At 35.0% G+C, this 24,385-nt stretch overlaps 2 protein-coding genes and 1 non-coding gene across 3 annotated transcripts; all 3 read right to left on the bottom strand.

Moving 5' to 3' along the window:
• Window positions 1-4,684: 4,684 nt before the first annotated feature.
• LOC141689304 (rab GTPase-activating protein 22-like) lies at window positions 4,685-8,756 on the bottom strand. The gene is made up of 5 exons (XM_074493557.1): window positions 8,219-8,756; window positions 7,365-7,500; window positions 7,216-7,265; window positions 6,338-6,391; window positions 4,685-6,236 (listed from the first exon to the last, which is right to left on the bottom strand). The coding sequence occupies exons 1-5, from the start codon at window positions 8,365-8,367 to the stop codon at window positions 4,994-4,996; spliced, it is 1,632 nt and encodes a 543-aa protein (XP_074349658.1). The 5' UTR covers window positions 8,368-8,756; the 3' UTR covers window positions 4,685-4,993.
• Window positions 8,757-13,778: 5,022 nt separating this feature from the next.
• LOC141692342 (6-phosphogluconolactonase 3, chloroplastic-like) lies at window positions 13,779-18,101 on the bottom strand. Its single transcript, XM_074497146.1, has 3 exons — window positions 17,820-18,101; window positions 17,586-17,721; window positions 13,779-14,529 (listed from the first exon to the last, which is right to left on the bottom strand). The coding sequence occupies exons 1-3, from the start codon at window positions 17,981-17,983 to the stop codon at window positions 14,038-14,040; spliced, it is 792 nt and encodes a 263-aa protein (XP_074353247.1). The 5' UTR covers window positions 17,984-18,101; the 3' UTR covers window positions 13,779-14,037.
• Window positions 18,102-24,098: 5,997 nt separating this feature from the next.
• On the bottom strand, window positions 24,099-24,178 carry TRNAL-UAG (transfer RNA leucine (anticodon UAG)). Its single transcript has one exon. It is a non-coding gene; the product is annotated as a tRNA-Leu (tRNA).
• Window positions 24,179-24,385: the final 207 nt, after the last annotated feature.

The following is a 24,385-nucleotide window of genomic DNA, read 5'->3' as shown; positions in this document are numbered from 1 at the left end:
AATACTGGGCATGTCCTTCGGGTCCCAAGCAAAAATGTCGGAGAATTCCCGGATAAGGTTCGTGATTTCTTTCTTGAGATCTGAGGAGAGATTCTTGCCAATTCTTGTTTTTTATCGGGGTTTCCTTCAAATTCTTCTATATCCTCAGTTTCCTCTAGAGGAGAGCATGAATTGCTTGTAGATGTGTCGATCAATTCTCTTTGATCGATGTCAAGTACTTGATTGACCTCTAAATCTTCATCTGTCTTTTTCCTTGGAGAAACAGTGGTTAGGTAACACTGCCTAGCCGTTGCTTGATCACCAACCATTTCTCCTATACCAAAATCTGTGGGGAACTTCATTTTCAAATGGGAGATAGAAGTGATAGCTCGAAGGGCGGTGATCGTCGTTCGTCCTAATATTGCGTTGAAACTTGAGGATGCACTGATCACGTGGAACTTGACCATCTTCCAAGTCTGACATGGGGGAGAACCAAAGAGCACCGGCATGTCGACTGTTCCAACTACATGTACATCATTCCCTGTAAACCCGTATAAAGGAGTTCGAGCATTTTCCAGGCGTCGATCCCCGAGATCCATTCAGGAGAAGGCATTGTGGTATAGAACGTCCACGGAGCTGCCGTTGTCGACTAGCATCTTTTTTACCATGTTGTTTCCCACCCGTGCGGTGATGACAAGAGCGTCCTAATGGCCTTCGATGAGACCAGGGTGGTAGTCATCATCTGAGAAAGAAATGACAGGAGAAGGGTTTGCCCGATGGCGCTTAGTTGTTGGTGGGTTGACATTAAAAACCTCTCGGGCATAGCTTTTTCGGGAATTGTGAGAGAGTCCCCCAGCTGCTACGCCACCAAAGATAACGTCAATTACCCGATCCTCTTCATCTCGTCTATGACGTCGAGGAGAATCTTCTCGCTGTACATAATACACTAGCTGTCCTCGGCGAATTTTCCCTTCGATAAGGTTATTGAGTTAAAAGCATTGTTCAGTTGTGTGACCTGTATCTTCATGGTAATCACAGTATCTAGAGCTTGGAGGATGACCCGGTTTCATGGGTATTGGTGGACGATAGTCAGGCTCTGTCTTTAGGACAGCTAAGATGGTCATTTTCTCAATGTTAAGCTTGGTAAATTCTTTCTATGTTCGACTCCGGGGTTGCCAATCTCTCTCTCTTCTGTCCCTTGGTGGATGGTCGACAGTACGACCAGGTGGTGATCGGCGACGCTCTTGACGTCTGTCACGCGCGGGAGATCGCGGACTGTAGCTGCGTCGTCGTTCGTATCTGGAGGAGCGCTTAGGAGACTGGATGCAACTCACTGCCTCTTGGAGCATCATGCGGTGTTCTATGATTTGAAATGTTGCTTGTAAGGTTTTCGGTCTTTTCTCAAAGATCTCCTCTAAGAGTAATCCATGGCGAGATTTATCAATGCCTGCTGTCAGAAAATTGACTGTCATTTGCTCGATTAGATCTGGAATCTCTGCTATTTCTTCTCTGAATCGGGTTAGGAAACTTCAGAGACTTTCTCCTGAGCGTTGGTGCATTGTCATTAGGGAAGCTGTGACCTTTATTCCTTTGTAGTTATTGGAGAAGCGAGCTTGAAACTTGCTCTTTAGGGCTGCCCATGAGTCGATCGACCGAGGGGGCAAATTGTTGTACCATCGAAGGGTTGTGCCCTGGAGGCAAGTGGAGAAAAACTGACACCGGGCGACCTCTGAGTGGCCGAAGAAGGCCATACGTCCGTCGAAGGTATTGAGGAATGCTAACGGGTCCGAGGATCCGTCGAAGTGATCGAGGGCGGGAGTTTTCAACGTCCTGTCGATGCGTGCTTTCTCGAGCACCAACGATAAGGGGCTCTCAGAGACGGTTTCAAACCCCGACTGATTTCTCATTATGGTACGCATCTGGGTGATTTCATCCCGCATTTTGGCAAACTCCTCATGAGAGACATATTCTGTAGACTCTGTCTGACGCGAGACGTCGACGGATGACACTGTCCTCTGTCGACGTTCGCGCGGTTGTGAATATGTCGACTCTGCCGACGGTTCATACTCGTACTCGGCATCGTCGTCTTCGTCATAGAATTCATCGTCTTGTTCTTCATTTTGTATTGTAGTTTGTTGGAGCTCTCGACGGAGACGGTGAATCTCACATTTTCGTTCAAGTTTAGCCTGCAGTCTCCGAGTCTCGTGTTCTAGAAGCTCGAGTTCTTCATCTGAATCAAGTGGGTCCTCTAGATTTTCTTGATTTTGGGCCTTTAGCCTTTCTTTCTTTTCCAAATGTAGTCGTATGTCGCTCGAGAAAACTTTCTTTCCTTTGGAGGTCTGTATTCTAAAACGCTGATCTGAAACGGTTTTTCTTTTTTTGTTCCTTTGAAGTGTATCTTTCAAGTTCAACGATTGGCCTTCAGGAGGAACTTCAGGTGGGGGGAATAAGCACTTCGGCTTTAAGGCCGGTTGTTTGGGTAGCTCACGATCGCCGTGGGTCGAGGGGTCGGCGGCAACTTCTGTCGTCAACTCCTTTACCTGAGTCGGTCCGGCGGTTCCCGGATCAAGCTCTTCCACAATCATCTTCTGGTTGAATCTGTTAAGGCAAAGTTCCTTCTAGCGCCAAATGATGTGCCAACAATATTATTATTATATTATTAGACTATAATCTTAGGAGATTGTTTCTTTGCTATAATTTTACAACCCCCTCAAATGAGGTTGTTGTCTTGTATTTATACTAAGTCCCCAAATGTGCTTTTTCCTTACAAAGTGGGCCTTCTTGGGCTTTACATTATGTTTCACAATTATCCTAACTATAATTCCTTTGGGTCCCCTTATCTTGGTCCAACATAACAAATGCAGTGGACAAAGGTGGAGTGGACAAAGGTGGAGCTTGAGTTTAAACGCAATTAGAAGTTTGGAGTGGTCGTGGAGGAATGTCTGTCGGATCATTCATAATTTAAACAAAGTTTCTTTGCATTTTATTAGACTGTTTGTCAATGTGGCTGATCATCGATTTGGTAAAGCGTCAAATATGTACCAATATCAAGTATTTGATAGGAGTTCTGTTCCTATTAAGTTAAAAAATTATCTTGAAGATTTGAAGTATTAATGAAATTACTCCTTTTTGTCAAAAAAAAATCGTGTAAAGTGTCGAACGTCAAGAATCAAAACTTTGTATCGGATCAGTAAATTATTAAACCCGTTTGACCATTGTTGTATGTAGCGAGTGATGGCCACTGGCCAGTATCTCTTGCGGCTCCCTAACCTTCTCCGGATGTCTCATCACCCAGAAATGAAGGTTCTTTACGGTCTTACGGCCGTCATCAACTCCTCCAACAGTCATACGTGCTACGGGATAAAAGCGTAAACATCCAAACTCGAATACCTCATCACAACTAGACCTGACAATACTGGTATACGACATGTGAACACGGAACAAAATGACACGAATAATTAGTGTTTGAGTTCGAAAATTTGGTACACGAACACGAAAGTACACGAACATAAAAAAAACACGGATATAATTAGTGTCGGGTCTGGGTTTCCGATATAGGTACCCGACACGGAACGAAAGTACACGTAATAAATAAATAGTTAATTTTTAAAAAAAATATAATATATATATATTATATACAAAATATGAATTTTACGTATTCTAAATAATATATATATAATTGTAATTTGTAAATACTAAAAGTCTAAAATACACTTTATTGGTCATTTGACTAGTTGAGCAGCTCTGAGCATTTAGGATTTTAGTTTTTGTCCCTTTACTTTTCATTTCCCTCAATTTAACAGGTCGTCCCTCTTGTACAAACTTATATCTCGCTTCCAAACTCTTTTCTTTTAATTTAGATCCATACATATTACTTAATTTAGATAAATTAGTTGACTTTATGATTTTAATCTCTTTTGAATGTCGAACAATTTGTAATTTGTTGTACGTAAAAAAATTTTCACTTGTTTCGTGCTTTTGTATTCAGAACTTTGTTGTTCACTATTTAAGACCATTTAATTATCTATTGCATTTTCTAATATTTAATTTTTTTCGTATATAATCTGTGTACTTTACTGTACCAAAACGGGTAAACACGAATATATTAGTGTCGGGCTAGTGTCATCAAATTGATACACGGATCCAAATTCGGGTCGGGTTCGGGTTTAAGATTTAGTACACGAAAATACGAAAGTACACGGAACGTTTGTACACGACCCCGAACGTTTCCTGGTCTAATCACACCCCTGACAAATCCGTAGCCTCCCCTTTCCACGTATCCACAATGCAGAGCCCTACTTTTCCCAGTTTTCAGGGTTATCCTAATTCCTACATCTGTCCATGTAGCTCTTAAAGGCTTCGTTTGGCCTCGTTTGTTTCTGAGGTTTTGTTGTTATGTGGTAACCTAGTTCCAAGTGATTTGTAGTTGGACAAAAAATAAAATAAAAATAAACAGCAAACAGGAACCTGGAACCTGGAGTTGAGTTGGCAACAAAAAGAAACTAGATTCCTTTCTTTATTTTTCAAGGCAAGACGGAAGAATTTGGGATCGTTCATAATTGCAAACATGTAAGAATATGTACAAAGTGAAAAACTCCTACATTCCCACCACATCTTGTGAAGGGGTCACAAATCACAATGTAACAACTGGCCTGAACTCTAATATTGAATTTCCAACAGACTTCATCTGCAACTGAGAGCAGAATGATTAGAAATGTATTATCATTCATCATTGTTCCAATCCTTTTAGTTCAGATGAAAGAATGACAGTATATATTGACACTCCCTCTCCTTCCCTCGCAAAAGAAAAAGAAAAAAGAGCAGTGGAATCTCTCCTTAAATGTTACATTTAGCCCTCAAAGTGAGGAAGCATCAAAATAACCATCACATACTAGTAAATACACCCATATGCTCGCTTGAAGCATCGGTTTGAGAGGACTCGGAAGGGTAGACCTCCAAATTCAAGGCCAGAAGACGTATTAAGGATAAATTAGCGAATCAAAAACCTCCAGACTTATGCTATATCAGGAAGGGGGTTCTCAATCTTGTTGTGGAGGGTGACCACCAAGTTGTGTGCATCATCAAGGAGCTTCCACACATCAAGCTGTCCTGTCATGCCATTACACTCTTTAACTATCTCATCCATGCTACTGTACTTTTCTATGATAAGTTTGCGCTTCTGTAATACAGATGCTGCAACAGCATAAAGCAACAGATCTTCTGTTGGCGGTGCTTGTTGTCTTATCCTACTCCACGCAGACTTCCCTATCCCTGCCCGAATTGCTGCCTGATCTGCCCACATTACCTCCCAGAGGCAAATTGTTTGTTCAAATGTTAATTCCCTCCTGAAGAGAACCACCACCATCCTATACACAAAAAAGCAATCCTCTGCCTGAAGCTTCTCCAAATGTTTAAAAAGATGGGAATCCTTAAACTTAATAATCTTAGACACTCTGCTCAGTTGGCCTCTAATCCCGACCTCATCAAGCCTAAAATTGTGCCGTGCCTTTTTCATGAATCCAACGAAACACCAGAAAGCTTCGTGATCCTCCATTATCACTGTAATTATTGGTGAAAGCAGATCACTCATCCCCTGACAGTAGCCAATTTCAGGGTCGTACAAGGCATAAGCTTCAAGAATAGCAACAAGTCGAGCAGCATGAAAGATTTTGTACGGCTCAAGGTGATCATAATCCTTAAGCCCAACAACCTCGGCAGAACGCCTTGCCCTTTCCTCTGAAACTGCAGCCTGAGTTGGAGAATATGGTACCCATTCTTCATTGGCACGAATTGCATCTAGCCGTATAATACGCTGCCAAGTAGAAAAATCTTCTGATGGGCTAATGTTTGATCGATTTTCCATATTTGAAGAAGAATCCTCGCTAGAGAGCATATCAGGATCATTCTCGTCCTTGCAAACTGTGGAGGAAAAAGTGATGCTCACCTCTACAGAAGAATCAGAGTCTGATGACTCTGTCTCGGAAGTATTAGGATCTGTAATTCGTTTTGAGCCATCATATCTATCAAGTGCAGCATTAATGAAGTCGTTTGAGTAGTCAATAGATGGGCCCATATCTTCACTAGATAAAGATTCTCTAGCACTGACAACATCTTCAGAATCAGCAGAATCCATGCCTGGGGTGAAATTCCCACCATCTTCACTGTAGCTGGTTCTACCAGTTCCCTTCAAGTTCGAATTGTCATAGTTCGACTTTAGAAGTCGGCGGCATTGTCTTCTTAGTTTCTCGTACTCCTTCCTACAACCATATATAAGACATAATTATACTAGTTGCTAAAGCGCTAAAATTAAAGTATTTTATATTAAGTTGCAAAAATTTACAAATTCAATTTAACATACCTCCTCTTTGTTCTTAAATTATCTCTTTCCTCTTTGGAACTATTCAAGTCATATCTACAAGAAAATCAATTAGACTGGTGAGGCAATAGAGGTAAAAAGCGATATAAACTACCACTACTGCATGCAAGCAAAGAATGATAACAATGATAATAAGTCCTAACATCAACTTCTTCTCAGGTGCCTCCTAATCTTTGTTGGTTTAAAGAGCTTAGATATTTTCCCAAAAAAAATATTTACGGATCCAACCAATAGAGACAGACAAAAACCTATAGCATTGAACTGGTTCCAATATTAGGAGTTCAAATAAACATAACAGTTTCAGCCTTCTAACTATACAAGAGCAACTATAAAAAGAGAAGAAAAAAAGGAGTTGCCTCGGAATGATGTCTAGATATTGTATATAGTAAAAGCATTGTAGATGGACTTACAGAGTATACATATCATTAAATTTTTAGTTAAGGATATATATATAGTTATATTCTAATAATTACAGAACCTGAAATTAGCATTGGACCAATATATATACTAGTGATCAGTTTATAATCCTGCCTGGAAGCTGACCAAAGAGAGTGATGAAGAATTTGAATACATTTATGGGACTGACTATGTTCGGTAAAATCGTACAGTATGCCCAGAACCCGGTGAGTGTTCTTGACAATGGATAACTTAAAGGTCAAGCCTGAGCCCAAAACTCAAAGAGAAACATTGACAAACATCTTCTTTTTTAAGGAATGAGAAGGTGAATCAGCAGTCTCGGGTAGGAGAATGTTCTCTGTTCCATTGATAAGAACAGCCATTACGGGTAGAACTGAAAGCATACTCGTATATTATAATTCAAGGTCAGCTTTGCAAAGTGTGCTCAAGTTAAAGATGCTTACACTCCTAGAAGAAATGGCCAAACTTCTGCCCTTAAATTCGGATGAACACCCTGAAACGAAATTCATTTAAGAAATTTTTACATAAAGCAAAATATACATTGAAACTTTTAGCATTATGATTCATGAGGTTTGTACGAAGAGGAAATTACCCCACTCCGTATTTTCTTCAAAAATCGGACTCCGCCATCACGAAGTTTCCCATCTGGTGTAAACAACCTTTTCCATTGCTGAGGTGAAAGTGCATGTTTTCTCTTTCTACGAGACCATGGAGACTTAAGACGACTCCTGGAAACAAAAATAAATAAATTAATGGATGATTAGATTAAAGAACCTTCATACTTTTCTAGTACTAGGATTTAGCCTGTTATTATCACACAAAACCAAAAACATAAGGACAGTTCTCAGGTCATAATAAAATAATCTTCTAATCAACTGATAACTCAAATTGTGTAGCAATAACTTTGATTATAGTCAGTACAGTAAACGAAAATAACCATCCACCAAGAACAGTTCTGCCACTTCACTAATCTTCAAATTCAATTTTTTAAAAAAAAACATCAAACCAAAATTGGCAGCACAATGTTCAATGGGACCTCAATATTCATTATTTTGGTTTTGTTGACTCGATCCCAAGTCAAAATGAATGTTTGACACCCGCAGCTTGGAAAAACAAAGTCTTGCTATACCTTCAGTACAAAACAGGCAAACAACAACTAAATACAGAAATTACGCTCACCGAGCTTCTAATCTTGAAATCAAGACAGCATCGAAGTCAATTCAACATATACAAAATTCTAAATCTAAGAAAACTAAAAATAAACCGTAGTAAGTAGAAACTAAGCTGGAATAAAAACAACTAATACAACAAATTTAACTGATTTAGATCGAGATCTGTATCGGAAAAACAGCTAAAAACAGCTCAATTATGAGCTAAACTTAAGAAAACAAAAACAAAAAAAAACAAAAAAATAAAATAAGAAAAGATATAAATATATAAACTCACCGATCAGAAGAAGAACAAGAAGAAGCAGGTGAAGAAGAGGTAACAACAAACAAAACTGATCTCAAATGTATCCACGACGACGGAGACGAGGACGACGATTTCGAAGACGACGACGACGACGAAGTTTGACTTCGTCGTAAAGCTTTCATCTATATAAACTTTCTATATAAATATATCTAAGACATCCAAATAAAATTCTAGGGTTTTAATCATCAATTAACTTATTTCTTTCAGATACTTTTAGATATGATAATTTGATTCAAGTAAAGCAAGGCGGAGGCTAGTGGATGAGCGGCGGCATTGGATGAGCCTCCGCCGGAATTCCGGTAAGTTCGCCGGCGCCGGTGGTGAGATTGGTGGCGGTGAAGAAGGATTGAACATGAAAAAAAGACGGAAATAACCTTTGTGTGTATAGGGGCGCAGAGCAGCACGCTATAGTGGAAATAGAAGGAGCAAATGGAAGTGGTGAAACTCGTTTCTCTCAACTGTTTTCCCCTCTTTTCACTACTGCTGCCTCTCCTCTGCACTTTCTCTTTTTATTTCCCCCACTTTCCTATTTCTATTATTTTCCATCCTTATTTCTAAATATCCCTAATTTTTATCGATTAATTAAGACACATGACCCATTTATTTTTAAAATCCGTTTAATTCTTATATATTTTTATTAATAGGTATATTATAAATAAAATTTCAGTTTGATTTAAATAATTATATATTTTATAATATGATAAATTTATATTAACTTATAAATTACTATTAAAATAAAGATTTTATAAATTATATTTAAAAAATAAAATATATTCCATTTTTACTCTAATTAGTTCATGATCCTGCGATTAATCCTAAATCTAATTAGTGATTTTTATAACGTTGCTTCTTAGAGATTTGATTACTATTTGATTGTTTATTAATATTTTTGAAAGAGAGAATGTTTGTTATACATATAATTCAATATCTGTCAAATCGATCGCTTCAATATTTGTTTTATTGCTTTTGGTGCAAATATCTACTTTATAAATGTGAAAATATTATTGAGATAATATTTTCATAAATTTTGTCAAGGGATAATCTTTTTTTTTTCATGTGAGCAAGTAGTTAGATTTTTATTATTATAATATAAATAAGTAAATCTTAGATCTCGAATACGACACCCCGTCGTGGACTCATTCTTGAGCTTATAAATTTTGTCTACTTTTTGTTTCATTCTTCTTTCCTTGCGTGTTTTCTTATTTATGATATAAATAAATGAAATAATACTAGCATATATGATATACCTGACAAAAAATAAATACTTTCCGAGCAAATAGCGTAGATAATTCAAGACACACAAAGAACGGTTCAAAATGTAGAGTTGGTAACCGCGGTTGCTATAATTAACTGACATGACTTCTTCACTTTCTTGAGATATAAGATTTTGTGGTAATTTCATGATTAGACTACTCTAATCATATTATATGCATAAAGTTGTTGAATCACTTACCTCCCAAGTTTAAACTACTTGGTTTTGTTCAAACAAATATTATATCTATGCACTTTGAAAAAATTAAAATAAATAATTTATAATTTAAAATACATAAATGACTTATAAATTAATAAATATTTATAAATTATATAATTATTTGAATAACATTACTTATAAATCATAATTTTTATTTAAATAGACTAAAATAAAATAACTTTTTAAATATAATTATTTTATGTCGTGAATTTTAAAAAAAAATTAAAAGTTTAAAACATAGTATATTTTAAAGATTAAGTTAAATAAAAAGGTAAAAAATTAAAATTAAATAAAAAACGTTATTTCTTTATATTCGACTTATAAGCAGAAACGAACAATAGTCGATAAATTATTACGGGTTTTTAATAAATAAGTTACTTAGAAGCAGGCCCATTACTATCTCTCTATCAGCAAATTAAACAATTGGACGGGAATACCAATAAATTGATAATTTTTATACTATTAAACGGGAATATCAACAAAATTAACTACTACTTTATAAACATATATCTAAAAAGATTAAATATTTTAGTAGCACGTTTTAGGACCTCGTAAATCATGATAGATTGAATACTTGGCATAAAATTTAGAAAATTCAAACAGTGCATAGCATATACAAATCATTTTTCTTAAGTCTGTAAACAACGGCGACTTGATATAATATCACAGTCAAGAATTTTTAATCAGAAAAAATATCAGTGAATTATCACAAGTCAGTGGTTGCAGCACATGGTGCTTTCGTAAATCACGATTAAAAAAAAAACTAAATGTTTGGATTTGTGGTTACCGAATTACAAGTTGACAAAGTGTGATATTACAAAAATCATGTGCCATTATTTACAGATTGCTTAATTAATTCGTAATCATCTATTGGGAGGAGAACCAAGTGGAGAGAATATGTAAAGAAAGACTCATGGTTTTGCATATAGTTTATGAATATCCAGTACTTATTATACTTGTAGAATGAACAAGATAAAAAGCTTAACCAGTCCTTCATTTTCTTCTCCAATTCCTTTTTGCATGCTCCAGAGTCAAAAGAATACCCAAGCCCTTTTCTTTATTTAAAGCCCAACCATAGCATGTAGCTACCATGGCAGGCGTGGCTTAGTAGTTATAATTATTTGGCAAGTGAAAGAAGGCATACATGATCCTTTGAGTTTTGGGAGATGGTTCGAGACAAATAATTGTTAGCAATATACTATTTTGACGGTATTAATTTACGTCAACTACATAAAATAACGGGTTTTCATGTATTCACACCAAAAATTCTATGATATATGTTATGTTATAACAATTATTTAACCTAAAAAGTACTCGTTCATAGTTTATTTGAGGGTTGTATTGTACCGGTTCCTTCAATTTTGGGAAAAATATCAAGTCGGTCACTCGTTTCGTCCATATATATCCAGTTTAACTCAATTTGATCATTAATTTGAAAATTTGTATTAATTAAATCATCTCCCGATAACTAAATCGATACAAAATTTTATCTTTTAAATAACTAAATTGATATAAATTTTCAAATTGCTAACCAAATTGAGTCAAACGGAAAAATAATAACATATTTGATACATTTGGATGAAATAAGTAATCAATTTGATATTTTTTTCCCCTTCAATCTTTTCTGAATTCGCTCATTACCTTTCTCTTCGTTCTCTTCAATTTCTCCATACTTCATCTTTATAATCTATTTTTCGAGTTAAGATATCCGCAATAACACAGAACGATCCTAAATTGCAATGATCTCGAAATAAATCCTCGAATTCAAAAGGAAAGGCCGATGACATGTATTTCTGGAGCAATTAAAAAACATGCACATACAATGCAACAAGAAACTCATGATTCATCTGTAACTTGCAAGATTAACCAAGGTATCAATGAAAAAACAAAGCAGATGGCAATATAATTACGATATAGAAGATAAAAGTTAAAGGGGAAAGTGATGAGTAAAGTATGAAGAGAATGGAAGGGGGTTCTGGCCTTCTGGGGACACCAGAAAACGAAATGCTGGGGAGAATGATGATAAGGCCGAATCAGGGTAGGATTCAAGGTCATAAGTATGTAAAGATAAAACAAAGACCCTACTCTCTTTTGATATATGCTCCATTACTAAAAGACACTTAACCCTACTCCATTTCTTCACTCAGCTTTACTTGTCCAATCCACTTGATTGCGCTACATCTTTTCTCTACATTTTGTGGCTTATGCACCCCATTCTTGGTCCCCATCTTTTTTTTTCTTAATCATGTGTTTATACATTTCCACACCGCCATAACCCCTACTTAAATCCGAACATTCACTTGGAATCAAATCTAAGATCTTGGGGTGGTAACTAGTAAGTCCCTAAAATTTCAGTCTCAACCAACTGAGTTACCCAGACGAGTGTCCTATATTTACTCATCATATAAAATCTCGTAAATTTTAGTTCCTTTCGGAATTATAAATTAGCAACAAAAAGAAATTCATGATCGATTTATGCAAAATCGACCATTCACAACGATTGGACCTGCATGTTACCAGAAACTCAAAAAATTGTGATAAGCTGATACACTAAATTTATTTTAATCCGAATAACTAGTTCGTAAAATGATGGCTTCATTTCTTTAAAGTATGTAGTACTCTGTTTCTATAACTTGAACACTTTGGACTTTCGGAATGCGAGATCATACATCGAAAATCTCCAAGCTAAAGCTAATAAGAAATATTTAGCTAGTAAACTATGTTTATGATACGCAAACATGTAACGACAAAGTTGGAATTATAATATGTAGGTAAACGCGCAATGCATACGAATAGCTAACAAGTACTGTAAACAATGATATCTGTAGCTTTAAACAGATGAATTAGGAAATGAGTAATATAAACAAATGAAGGCTATTACTTATAGTGAAGCAAGTGATAGAGATTTAGAAGCAAGTGGTTCTAATTAAACACGCCTGTTTATTTAATTCCTAAGCTTAAAACAGACAGTGACAGTGACAGTGACAGTGGGATGCATTAATCTATGCAAATTAACAGACGTATATACATCCCACATTCCCACTTGCCGCATCAACTTGGCTTCACCATATATTGATATTATTATCGGTTATAGTTAAGGATGTATCTGTTTCTGGGGTTACCATCAAAGTGAGGACCATTAGCCAATTTTATAAAGGTGGAACGCATATCAAACACACACACGCACGCAGCATACCAGGGACGAAAATGAAATATCAATATATGTCATTCGTGCTACGATCTGATACCATGTTAAAAAACCAGTTATACTAAAATATCAAGGTGTTAGAAAATAACCATTTTCACGATCTTATACTATTACGTTATTTTTGCTTTTTTGTAACTGTTGTTGATTTTGATATACTAATGAAATATAATAGGAGTCCGTCTGGGTTATGGTACTTGAACCCGTACGAAATTGTTCCAACAAAAATGTATTGATATGTCATTCTGATTTTCGTTAACCGAATATAAATCTCATGATCCAGGGACCTTCTAAATGTGTCAAAATCGAACACGACGACCGAGTGTTTTGTATAACCGTAAAATCCACCTCAAGGCCTCATCACAAGTTCGACAAGTTTTACTTGCATCAAAAAATCATGTGGCTATCATGTCTAGTCGTTTCTGTGGGCTTTTCAGATTTTTTACAATGTGTAGGCTAACAAGTAGTAACATCAACATCCGGCCTATAATTGCTGGTATGTTATGCCGTTCAGAGTAATTCTATTAGGAACAAAACATAATCATAAATCATAACCCTCTCTTCTAATTACTTCAGTCTTTGCACTTGCAAATTAACCCAAAAAAACATCAACTTCTAGAAAGCAACAATAACTCAACACGGACATAATATCTCATTCAATCTATAATTGCAACCAACTGCAGCCTCTACTACTGTCTCCTCTCATAACTGCAAACTTTACCAAAAAATGGAGGAATCCCAGACTTAATATTAGCTGAGAAAGGGTTGAGAAATGACCCGTAAATATGTACACGCAATCTTCCTATCCACTCGTAAATACACAATAAAACAAAAGAATGCAACTATAAGTCCATAAATGAAAATGCAACTCTTTTGGACTTCTGTACTCATTTTTGCAAGTTGGTAAACCAAATATGTTATCAGTAAACAGATACTAGAGAAAGATTGAGAAGGATACCTATGTAACGAGAAGCTGAAAGTTACAGAAACCAACAACTGGCAGAAATTGTTGGACAAACACACGTCTGTCACTTATTGATCAACACAGTTTAGTAAAACTCCTCAAATGCAATACAAAACACAAAGATATGTGGTTCACTCATTACAAGGGTCGATTCACTTGGCTACACCTGTTGCCGTCTTCAGTTTTGAAGCTGCTCCATTGTCTAAAAACCATGTCAACGGCCCTTCAGGCGAGACCATCTGGATAGGCAACACATACGAATTTTCAACATCGTCAAGGGCCACATGCACTGCGTGCGCTGCAGCCTCCCCAACTATCACAAGTGCGATATTTGCAGAGGAGTTGATTACTGGAAATGTTAAAGTAATTCTTTCTGGAGGTGGTTTTGGAGAGTCTTTGATGAAAGTAACCCACTTTTCTTTCTCTTGGAGAAGAGGATGTCCAGGAAACAAAGAGGCCACATGTCCATCTGGGCCCATACCTACCAACATAAGATCAAATTTCGGGAAGCCATTAATTGCAGATCTAGTGATAATAGGAGTACTATTAACCAGATGCTTAAGACATGTCTCGTAGTCCTCGGCTGCACCTTCGGCCGAGAGAGCATCATTAATAGCATAAACGTTACCAGGAAGAATTGGAACCTGCCAGAGTAAAAGGTTACAAATATCATTTAGAAATCGTCCAACACAACAGATTTAGTAGTGCTTGCAACAAGTTGGTTAATTAGCTCCAAATTGTAATGGAGAAGTCCTGGTGATTTTTCTCATTCAAATGTTAAGACAGATTTTTCAAGACCGCTGCAACATGTACTTTCTATATATTTTAAAAAATTTATCATAAAGGGGCGTAGTCCTAACTGCGAATATTTTTCCATTTAAAGGACAATAACAATCAAACTGCTAGGAACCTAGTTTCCTATTCAACTCTAGTGCTACCTCCAGTTTTGTCCTGTGCAACAAACTCCTGAGAAAAGATATCTAATTGCTTATCCGAAAAGCTTCCATTATATGAGCTTATTCAAGCCAGTCTTTGTAAAATTCATGCCACAAACCCTAATTGTAAAAAAATAGGCTCCGCTTATCTGCATATATAACAAGGTCAAGTTGACTTTCAAAGCTGATAAAAGACTTGCTATTGAGCAACTCCATTCACTTGCATCTACAGTAGCTGTGTTACTTCGACAATCTGGTTTTGGCCGTCATATCTATATTGAATATTTGGACTCTTGGACACAACTCTTAGAGCAAATCCAATGCAAGATGCAAAATAGCTATAGCTTTTGCTATAATTTGGCACCAAAAAGTGTACTTTGGTGCTAAAATAGAACTTGAACTTCAATGCTAGTTGCATTTTGCATCCAAAAAATTCCTAATTTAACTAATTTTTGTCTCTCTCATTAAATTTTATATAAAGTTCACGACTATGCATGCCATTTGTAATTACTTGATGATGTGGCATGGATGCAATTGCATCTAAGGATAGAACCCCTGTGGAGTTGAAGTTGAACAAGTCCAATGCAATGCTATAAGTGATGCCATTTCCATAATTTGAAACCAAATGCTAAAAATTTCAACTCCTAAGGGGTGTTATCCAAGGATGCAAATATACATATATGCATACTTGGTTCTAAATTTGAAAGGAAGGATGCATTTATGCATCCATGACACATTATCAAGTAACCATAAATGATATGCATAGTGGTAACTTTAAATAATATTTAGGAGGGAAAGACAAAAATGAGTTAAATTTGAAATTATTTGGTTTCAAAATGAAACTAGCATTGGAGTTGCAATTCTATTTTAGCACCAAAAATCCACTTTTTGATGCCAAATTATAGCAATGGCTATAACCATTTTGCATCTAGCATTGGACTTGCTCTTAGTATTTGCTTTCAAATTAGAGAAATGGGACCAGTTATAGCATTGCATTGGACTTGCTCTAACTTACTGTAGAATCCTTCAAGTGAAATGTGGATTTTTGACTAGCATATGATATGAACTTTTGATGCCAAAAAAAATACAGAGAGAGGGAAGGACAAAATGTGAAAAAAAGGAAGTAAGATTTGTGAAATGTTTTGCAGAATCATAGTTTTTTTAGCTAATTTTCTATTTTCATAAAGATTAAATAACATTGCTATTGGCATGTTTTACTCTATGTGAGAGCATAGAGAAAATGTTACAAAGTTCACAGTAGCGACTACCCAACTTCATGCTCTTGCTCACGGAGCTTAATAACACATTAATTTCAAAATAATGTCACGGAGCTTAATAACACATTAATTTCAAAATAATGTCATGTCTCTAACCCTGAATCCATGTCTTAAAATAGGACATGTTCCAATTTTTTTTATAAAAAAAACTAAGAGTCTGACACTCAGATATGTGTCGTGTCCAGTCCGAGCAGCATTGCATAGTAGTAATACTGTAACAGCAGGGTAGTAGAGTTGTAATTACAAAACAATCATAAAACTAAAATTGAGTTAAAATAATCACTACAGTGTTAAATTTATAATTCATTTTTAGTAGTTTCTCTCAACATTTAATAATTTTGAAGATAAGATTGAAACCAGTCCAAATTCAAGGGGATGAAATAAATGGTAAATATACTAACAATTCTGAATATATAATTTCCACTGTGACGCTTCGGGCAAGTTAATTAATTACCAGACAATAAACAATCATCTAAACTTTTTATTTGAATAATTAGGCTTGTATGTCTTACAAATTAGTATATACTCTAATAAAACTCGGGGTGAGTGAGAGTCGATGGGACGACAAGAGAGAAGGCTAGCAATCATCTAAACTTTAAACAGCATAGTATAGCAATTAAAATAGTAAACAAAATAGAACTTATTAAAACAGGGTTTAGCACAAAAAAAGGCCCCATTTATCTACATATATAACAAGGTCAAGTAGAGCTTCAAAGCTGATTAAAGACCTGACATTGAGCAACTCCGTTCACTTGCATCTAGAGTAGCTATGTTACTTTGACTCTTTGGTTTTGGCAGGCGTATCCTTATCGGACATTTAGACGATATGGCACAACTCTTAATTATTGTTGAATCTTTTAAATGAAATGTGGATATTTGACTAGCATGTGATATGAACTTATAATGACAACAAGGGCAGGGGGGGGGGAGAAAAATGTAGAAAAAAAGGAAGCCAGATTTGCAAAATGCTTTACAAACATATTTGATTTGACTTTCATTGTTAATATTTATTAGGTAATTTCATCTAATATCCTCGTTTACATATAGATAATGACATGTGCCTTGCCACGAAGTCACGGATCCATGTCTTAAATTAGGACATGGTCCAATTTTATTTTATTTTTAAAAAAAATTAACACTCGGATATGTAACATTTCCCCCATTTCGCAGTGGAGTCTGAGCAACATGGCATAGTAGTAATACTGTAACAGCAGGGTAGTAGGCTTGTAAAATATATAATTCATTTACTAGTTTCCCTCAACACCTTATAATTTCGAAGATACAATTGAAAGTTGAAACCAGTCCTGAATAAACTAACCGTCCCTTAACACCATATTCAAGGGTATAAAAATATGGTGAATAAACTTAACAGTCCTGAATACATAGTTCACTTGGAAAGTTTAATTATCCGAACAATAAGCAATCATCTAAATTAAAACAGCATAGTATAGCAATTAAAAAAGTAAAAGAATGGGGAAGAAAGGTGACCTTGGAGAGTAAATGATCAAAAGCAAGCAAGTAATTACTATCAGGATGAGTCTTGGGAACCACTCTCTCATCCAACCAGAACACGTACCATCTCGACCAGTCCAGCGATTCTTTGTACGGAGATTCCACTAATTTACTGACAATCAAACATTCCCAAACAAACAAACAATCAAACACACGAATTGTAATAACAACGAAACATGTAGATAAAAGAAGAGAATAATTTAAACAAACCCGAGAGATTCGAAGAGATCGCCACCGGACAAGACAATTGTGAAAGCACCTCTGTCTTTAATAAACTTGTCTGAAAGATCAGCAATGTATTTGGAGAGTGACACTGATAAATCTTCTCGGTTGTTAAAAATTTTAACATCGCCCTTTTCTTTTGCTGAAGCCATCGTTTGAACCAGGAGGTTGTTAATAAAACGAGAATGAAGATACTGAATAGAGTCAAGTTTATGCACTCCTATTGCACAGTAACTGACAGGTGGAGCGTGCGGATTTATGTATCTGCCTCGTTAGGAAACACCTGTCCTCCCCCTTCTCTTATTTTACCAAGTCGTTGACTATTAATGGACTATGCCGGTGTTTTTAATTGTGATTTTTAAGGATTTTGAAAATCATGAAATATTTAATTTGAATTTTTAAAAATAATTTTTTAAAATATGAAGGTATTAATAAGGATTGGAATTTTTTTTTTAAATCTGAATATATTTAATTTAAATTTAAAAAAATCAATCAAAATTTGGTGGTATTCGATTTGGATTTAAAAAAATTCATCAAAATTTGACGGTATTCAAAAATTCATGAATTTTCATTTATAAAAAAGTTGTTGATTTTAATGTATTTACTAGTACATTTTTAATATTTTGAAATCTATTCAAAATACATGAGATTTTGCGCGATTTCTGAAAAACTACACAAAATCTACAAGACTCTATAAGATTTTTGGATAAACTCCATCAAAATCCGCGAACAACTAAAATCAACGAAAATATTTTAAAATCAATAAATTATTAATAATTCTTTAAAATTTAAAATGAATACCCCTAAGTAAGTAAATTTGTTGACGTTTAATTGGCTCTCTTTAATGTATTTAATCAATTTTAATTTAAAATATTCCAAAGGATAAGTATTTGATACGAAAACATGCTAAAATATCTGAATTGGATTGTAAAATGATTCCTAATTTGACATGACCTTTCTTAATTGGTTATGATATAAATGAAAATGGTGAAATCCCATGTATTCACATTTGAAATACCAATTAAAACAATTTCATATTGTCACGATACCGGTGTAAAAAAAATTGATACTGAATTTATAACCTATAATACTCCTCATTTCTTATCCCACTCCATTGTTTATATTATAATTAAAAAATTAATATGTGATTGAATCAAAGAGATTGTAATTTTAGAGTAATGTTTACGATTCTAAATATGAATCCCAATTGGGGGTGTTCGTAAATTACTCAAACTTTGATTATTTACCTATTGAAATTTGGCATTTTCTGCAAAGAGCTATGCCAAATAAATATAATGTTACTGTAACATCTCACATCAATAAGAATAAGAGCGTTTGTGACCTTTATAGATACAAGTAAACAACCAATGTGTACCAAATCGCTAGCTTTTTCGGACTGACATGTGGTGGGTTGTTTGGGCCTGGTATGCATTCGGTTGTGGACTTGGGGTGTTATACCGAACTATTTATGTGATAACCCGGGTCAAATCCCGAGCACTTTTCAAAAATCGGGTCAAGTCCCGATTACGAGTCCGAAATAAGCCGAAGCATATTGTCCCGAGTGCAGCCAACTTGTGTTACGACAAACCCACCACAAGCCCCCAAAAGATCATGATTTGTCGGTGCACTTAGTAGTAGTACTTTGTCTTATAAACTGAACAGAAGTCTCGAATCTCCTCGATGTGGAATTGGGGTGTTACAAACTCCCCCACTTAAACTCCTGACGTCCTCGTCAGGCCCGAACAGACAGCCCATAGGACCAAGATCGTACATTTCTAGCCATTGTGGGATAATACCGGCTGGCTTCGTGTCCCCACCTCCGGACCTCTTGCCATTGTGGGATAATACCACTAGCCTTCGTGTCCCGACCTCCGGCAACTTGACGTATCAAGCTTTCGAGAGTCGGCTCTGATACCATATGTGACAACCCGGGTCAAATCCCGAGCACTTTTCGAAAATCGGGTCAAGTCCCGATTACGAGTCCGAAATAAGCCGAAGCATACTGTCTTGAGTGCAGCCAACTTGGTGTCGACAAGCCCACCACAGGCCCCCAAAAGATCATGATTTGTTGGTGCACTTAGTAGTAGTATTTTGTCTTATAAACATAACAGAAGTCCCAAATCTTCTCGATGTGGGACTGTGGTGTTACAGTTACAAATCCTGATGTTATGAAACAAGACACAACTCATCATGTTCCATATGCAAGCATTTTACTTCCCAAACAGAAAATCAAACACATAGCCACATCCGCTCTTTCCCAAATCAATTGTAAAATCTCAATAATTAACTAGAACTGATGTGTCTGTTGGATAGTCAGACTCAAGGATTGTTACACATTCACCCAAACAAAAGGAAGAAAAAGGTGGAGAAATAAGGGTGCCTGGACTTAAGAAACATGTTCCTCAAAGAAAAAGATCGAGACATGCACTTGATGTGAAAAAGAATAAGAAAGAACATGAAGGAGTAAAGTTGTTTCACACTCAAATTATGATGATGATCAAACTCCGTTAGTTTTTAAACTTAAACATGTACCAGTGTTTAGTGATGTTAAAGAAAATGATGAGAATGTGGTTGAGGAAAGTGGTGTTCAGAAAAAGAAAAGGAAATTGGTAAAATTAGCTAATAAACTTGAAGCACAAAGGGAAACTGTCACGATGCAAACACATTTACATGTCACCCATGATCAGTCAAAGCTGTATCTTAATAGTGATAAAACTATCGTTCCTGATGTTTTGGTTAGTTCTTCTGACAAGGTGATTCCGATTGTTGATGATCCATCAATTCCTCCCTTTGCAAGAAATATTATAAATAGTTCCAATAGATGAACGGTCTATTTATTATAAATAAAATAAGAATAATACAATTAATAATAATATTAATTATTTATTCAATGTCTTTATATATTTTTAATAGCTCAAAATAATTTTTAAAACATTATCAAGCTCAATTAAAAATAATTAAATTTTATTTAACTATTTATAAATAAAATTAATCGATTAAATAAATTAATTGATCAATTAAATGAATAAATAATTAATTAAAGTATATTACAAATAATTAAATCAAATTTGGATTTTTGAAAATAATAAAAAAAATCTGAATTTAAAATAATTCAGTTAATTATTTAAAAATAATTAACCAAATAAATTTTGAATTAAAATCAAAAATTTGGAATTAAAGTTACATTTTTATTTGTTTTAAAAATAAATCATCAAAAACGGTTTGCATAACTAGGTTTAGGAAAATAGATCAAACCCGGATTTTAAATCGAGCCGGGAATGGGCTGAACTCGGGTCGGTGAAGAACACCACCGGAAAACTGGGGAAGATCCAAAATGCGGCGGGTTTCTGCCTCAAAACCCCACCAAAACATCCGATTTTGTATCGTCTTCGCCCCCACTCGATTCAACACAATTCCGGGAACCCAGAAACACAATTAACGATTTCAAATCATCACCGGGACTCGAACTCCGGTCTATATCGAGGTAAAATCCGACGACTTGATCGGGGAACTCGACTTTAACAAAATAGAAACCAAACTCAACGATCTTTACATTAAAACAAATCTTACAACGTATATAATCGATTTATATCATCAAAATTTAACAACCACTTCTTGAATAACCCAAAAAATCATAAACAAAAACGATTAAAAACCAAATACTCGGCCTAACACTTCCTGAACTACAACATCAATGAAAATCATATAAATCGATTGCAAATGAACAAGTAAAGCATATCATCAGTTTGAACCAAAAATCATTCAAATAGAAACCCATAAATCGAGTTATAAACCCTAAAAATTGAATTGGAAATTTACCTATTTTTGTAACGGTTTGATGCTAGAACTTGATAGAACTCTTCACGAGATTCAATTTAATTACAAATACTATCCCCTTTGTTTTCCAGGTCAAGCCAAATTAATGAATTGATCTCGAGAACAAAATGTGAAACCCCAACCCTAATTTCAGAGAAAATTCTGAAATTTATATATATTTTTTTGATTTGTATGAAAAAATATTAATAAATAAATCAATTTATAATTACACAAAAATACCCCTAAAATTATTTAGGGCATAATTATATTATTTAGTAAAAATAATTAGCCTAAAATTAATAATTATTGGTGAAAATATTTTTATCAAATAAATATAAAATTTTTGCCAAAATCCCCCAAAATTTACGATCTTTCAAAAAATGCGAAAAAATAAAATATTTGAACGACGCACGATTTTATAAAAATAAATATATAAATTTTGTGGGTTTTGACGTCCCGGTCGGGGCCCAGTTCGATATTTATTAAGAAACCGAAACATTTTCTAAATTAACAGTAAACCCCGAAAACATATATCATGTATGTAAATGCAAAGAGGACGAGATATAACATGTGGCACGTGATAAACGCACTTTGACACACGTCCAAATTACGTATAATCTTATATAAATGCATTTTAGACACATAACAAATATCTGAAAAATACTCTGGTTCATACGGGACCACACACAAATCTATCGCAGGTTAAATCATGGAAAACATCATTTTAAATAATGATAAAACCATAATAATTTATTTAGCACGTAACAAAATAGTTATCATGTACTATTTTTAAATATGTTTTCAACTCACCCGGTCTCAGGGTGGACCCGGACAAAATACTTATTATATTTTTGACACAAATAAAATATTTACTGGATCCCTCTAATTTCAAAACATACTCAATTTACTGATATCGATAAAACAATCGGTTTTTAAAATAAATTTTTGAAAATAGTAAATGTAATTAATACTTTCACAATACTGACAGGGATCGAGACAACTAACGATTAGCATATTGAATCATTTAATAACACGTACTCATCAAACATGAATAAAATATCCACAGTTTAAATCCTTTTAAATCAGAAAAGAACATAAACATATTTAAAGAATAATAATTTCTGAAAATTCTGGATATCATATAATAGTCGTACCATTGATATCAGTTGTGATCTACAGAACATATATGTAGTTAAATACAAAATCGAATAACTGGTGTGCGCTTGCATAACTCAGTGATTATCGACTTGGATAGCACTTTGAAGTTTCGAGAAGCATATATCGTAGTTGCTTAGCAATATAAGATTATTTTGAATTACCGTCAGAACGTAATGGTCGAATATTGATTTTTTTTTTATTTACAGAGAATTTGATTGGACCAGAAAAACCCGAAAATGACTTAACACTATGAGTTTATACTTTGTGCTACTACTGAACTAGATCCCTAATCAAAACCGAGCTAAACCTCGAGTTGCAATAGAATATCACAAATTATATTCACAAATTTCATGTGAAGGTCAAATAGGAAGATGAACAAATATCTAAGAAAAAATTATAGAAAAGGGTGATTAAAGAACAGAAAACACCTTATCGAGGAGAAATAAAACACTTCCCTTCGTTTTAACACCAAATGTTGAAATCGAGATTTTAATTTCAGTGTTTATGCGGGTGTATGGCTCCTTTTCGGGCCTTCTCTGTAAATGGGTTTTCATTATAACGATCCAAATATTGAGGCCCAACACAGACTATTAACCCCTGCAAAATATAATTTTCCCAAGATTTTGCATAGCACTGGAGATACATTAGGTGGACCTGTTCAATCAAACTATGTTTCGATTACTGCTTAGACTTCAAAAATGATGCAACAAACAAAAGCATACAGGGCACTTGGAGTTCAAAAATGATGCAACAAACAAAAGCACACAGGGCAATTTTAACCTTTTGGCATGGCCACAAAAGAGGGTTGAAGTTGAGAATCTTGGTGAAAGAAAGGCGTCTATTGAAGGGCTAAATGAGGCAGTGCTGGGTTGTCTTTACTGTGAGTGTGAAATAACAATATATCAGAATAACACCACTCCTTAAGCATACAAGGAAAGAAGAATTACATTAACTCTGATTAATCACTTTCATATTGAGATTACACACTAATTTAGCATTTTGAAACACTTGTGTCACCTGCTACCAACAACAGTAATTAGTAGTTTAACACTATGGACCATTTTTTTTTCTGGAAATACTTTTGGTAGTCCATTTTTTTCCTCGTCACCATCAACTGAACTATAATTGATGCAAACAAGCCGCATGATTTTGTAAAAAGATAGCTGCAGATGATTCATGTTGCATCAAAAAATCAGCAGCATAATTGTATAGATTAGTCTTCCTAACTAAAAAAAAATTATAAGAATATTCCAAATAAATTTAGGAAAGGAAAATGCATGAACAAAAAAAGAATGACGGCTGTGGGATTTGAACCCACGCCCTTTCGGACCAGAGCCTAAATCTGGCGCCTTAGACCACTCGGCCAAACCGTCGAGATGTCATTATTTCGCCAGAATTTGTATAAAACAATAACTTTTTGAACGTTCTTTTTTTGTTTGAAACCTTTATAATGCCTTCACGTCTGCAATTTCAGCCTCACCTTCCTTGGAAGCGATCTGTTATACATGTGAGTACGATACGCTAATATTATTCTATTTCAAACAGTTTTATTTTTGGAATTTTTGAATATATATTTATTT

Source organism: Apium graveolens, chromosome 10, assembly GCF_009905375.1.
Source record: "Apium graveolens cultivar Ventura chromosome 10, ASM990537v1, whole genome shotgun sequence".
In the NCBI taxonomy this organism is placed as follows: Eukaryota; Viridiplantae; Streptophyta; class Magnoliopsida; order Apiales; family Apiaceae; genus Apium; species Apium graveolens.
Note: the sequence above shows the minus strand (reverse complement) of the source record. Positions and strands in the feature narration are given on the sequence as shown.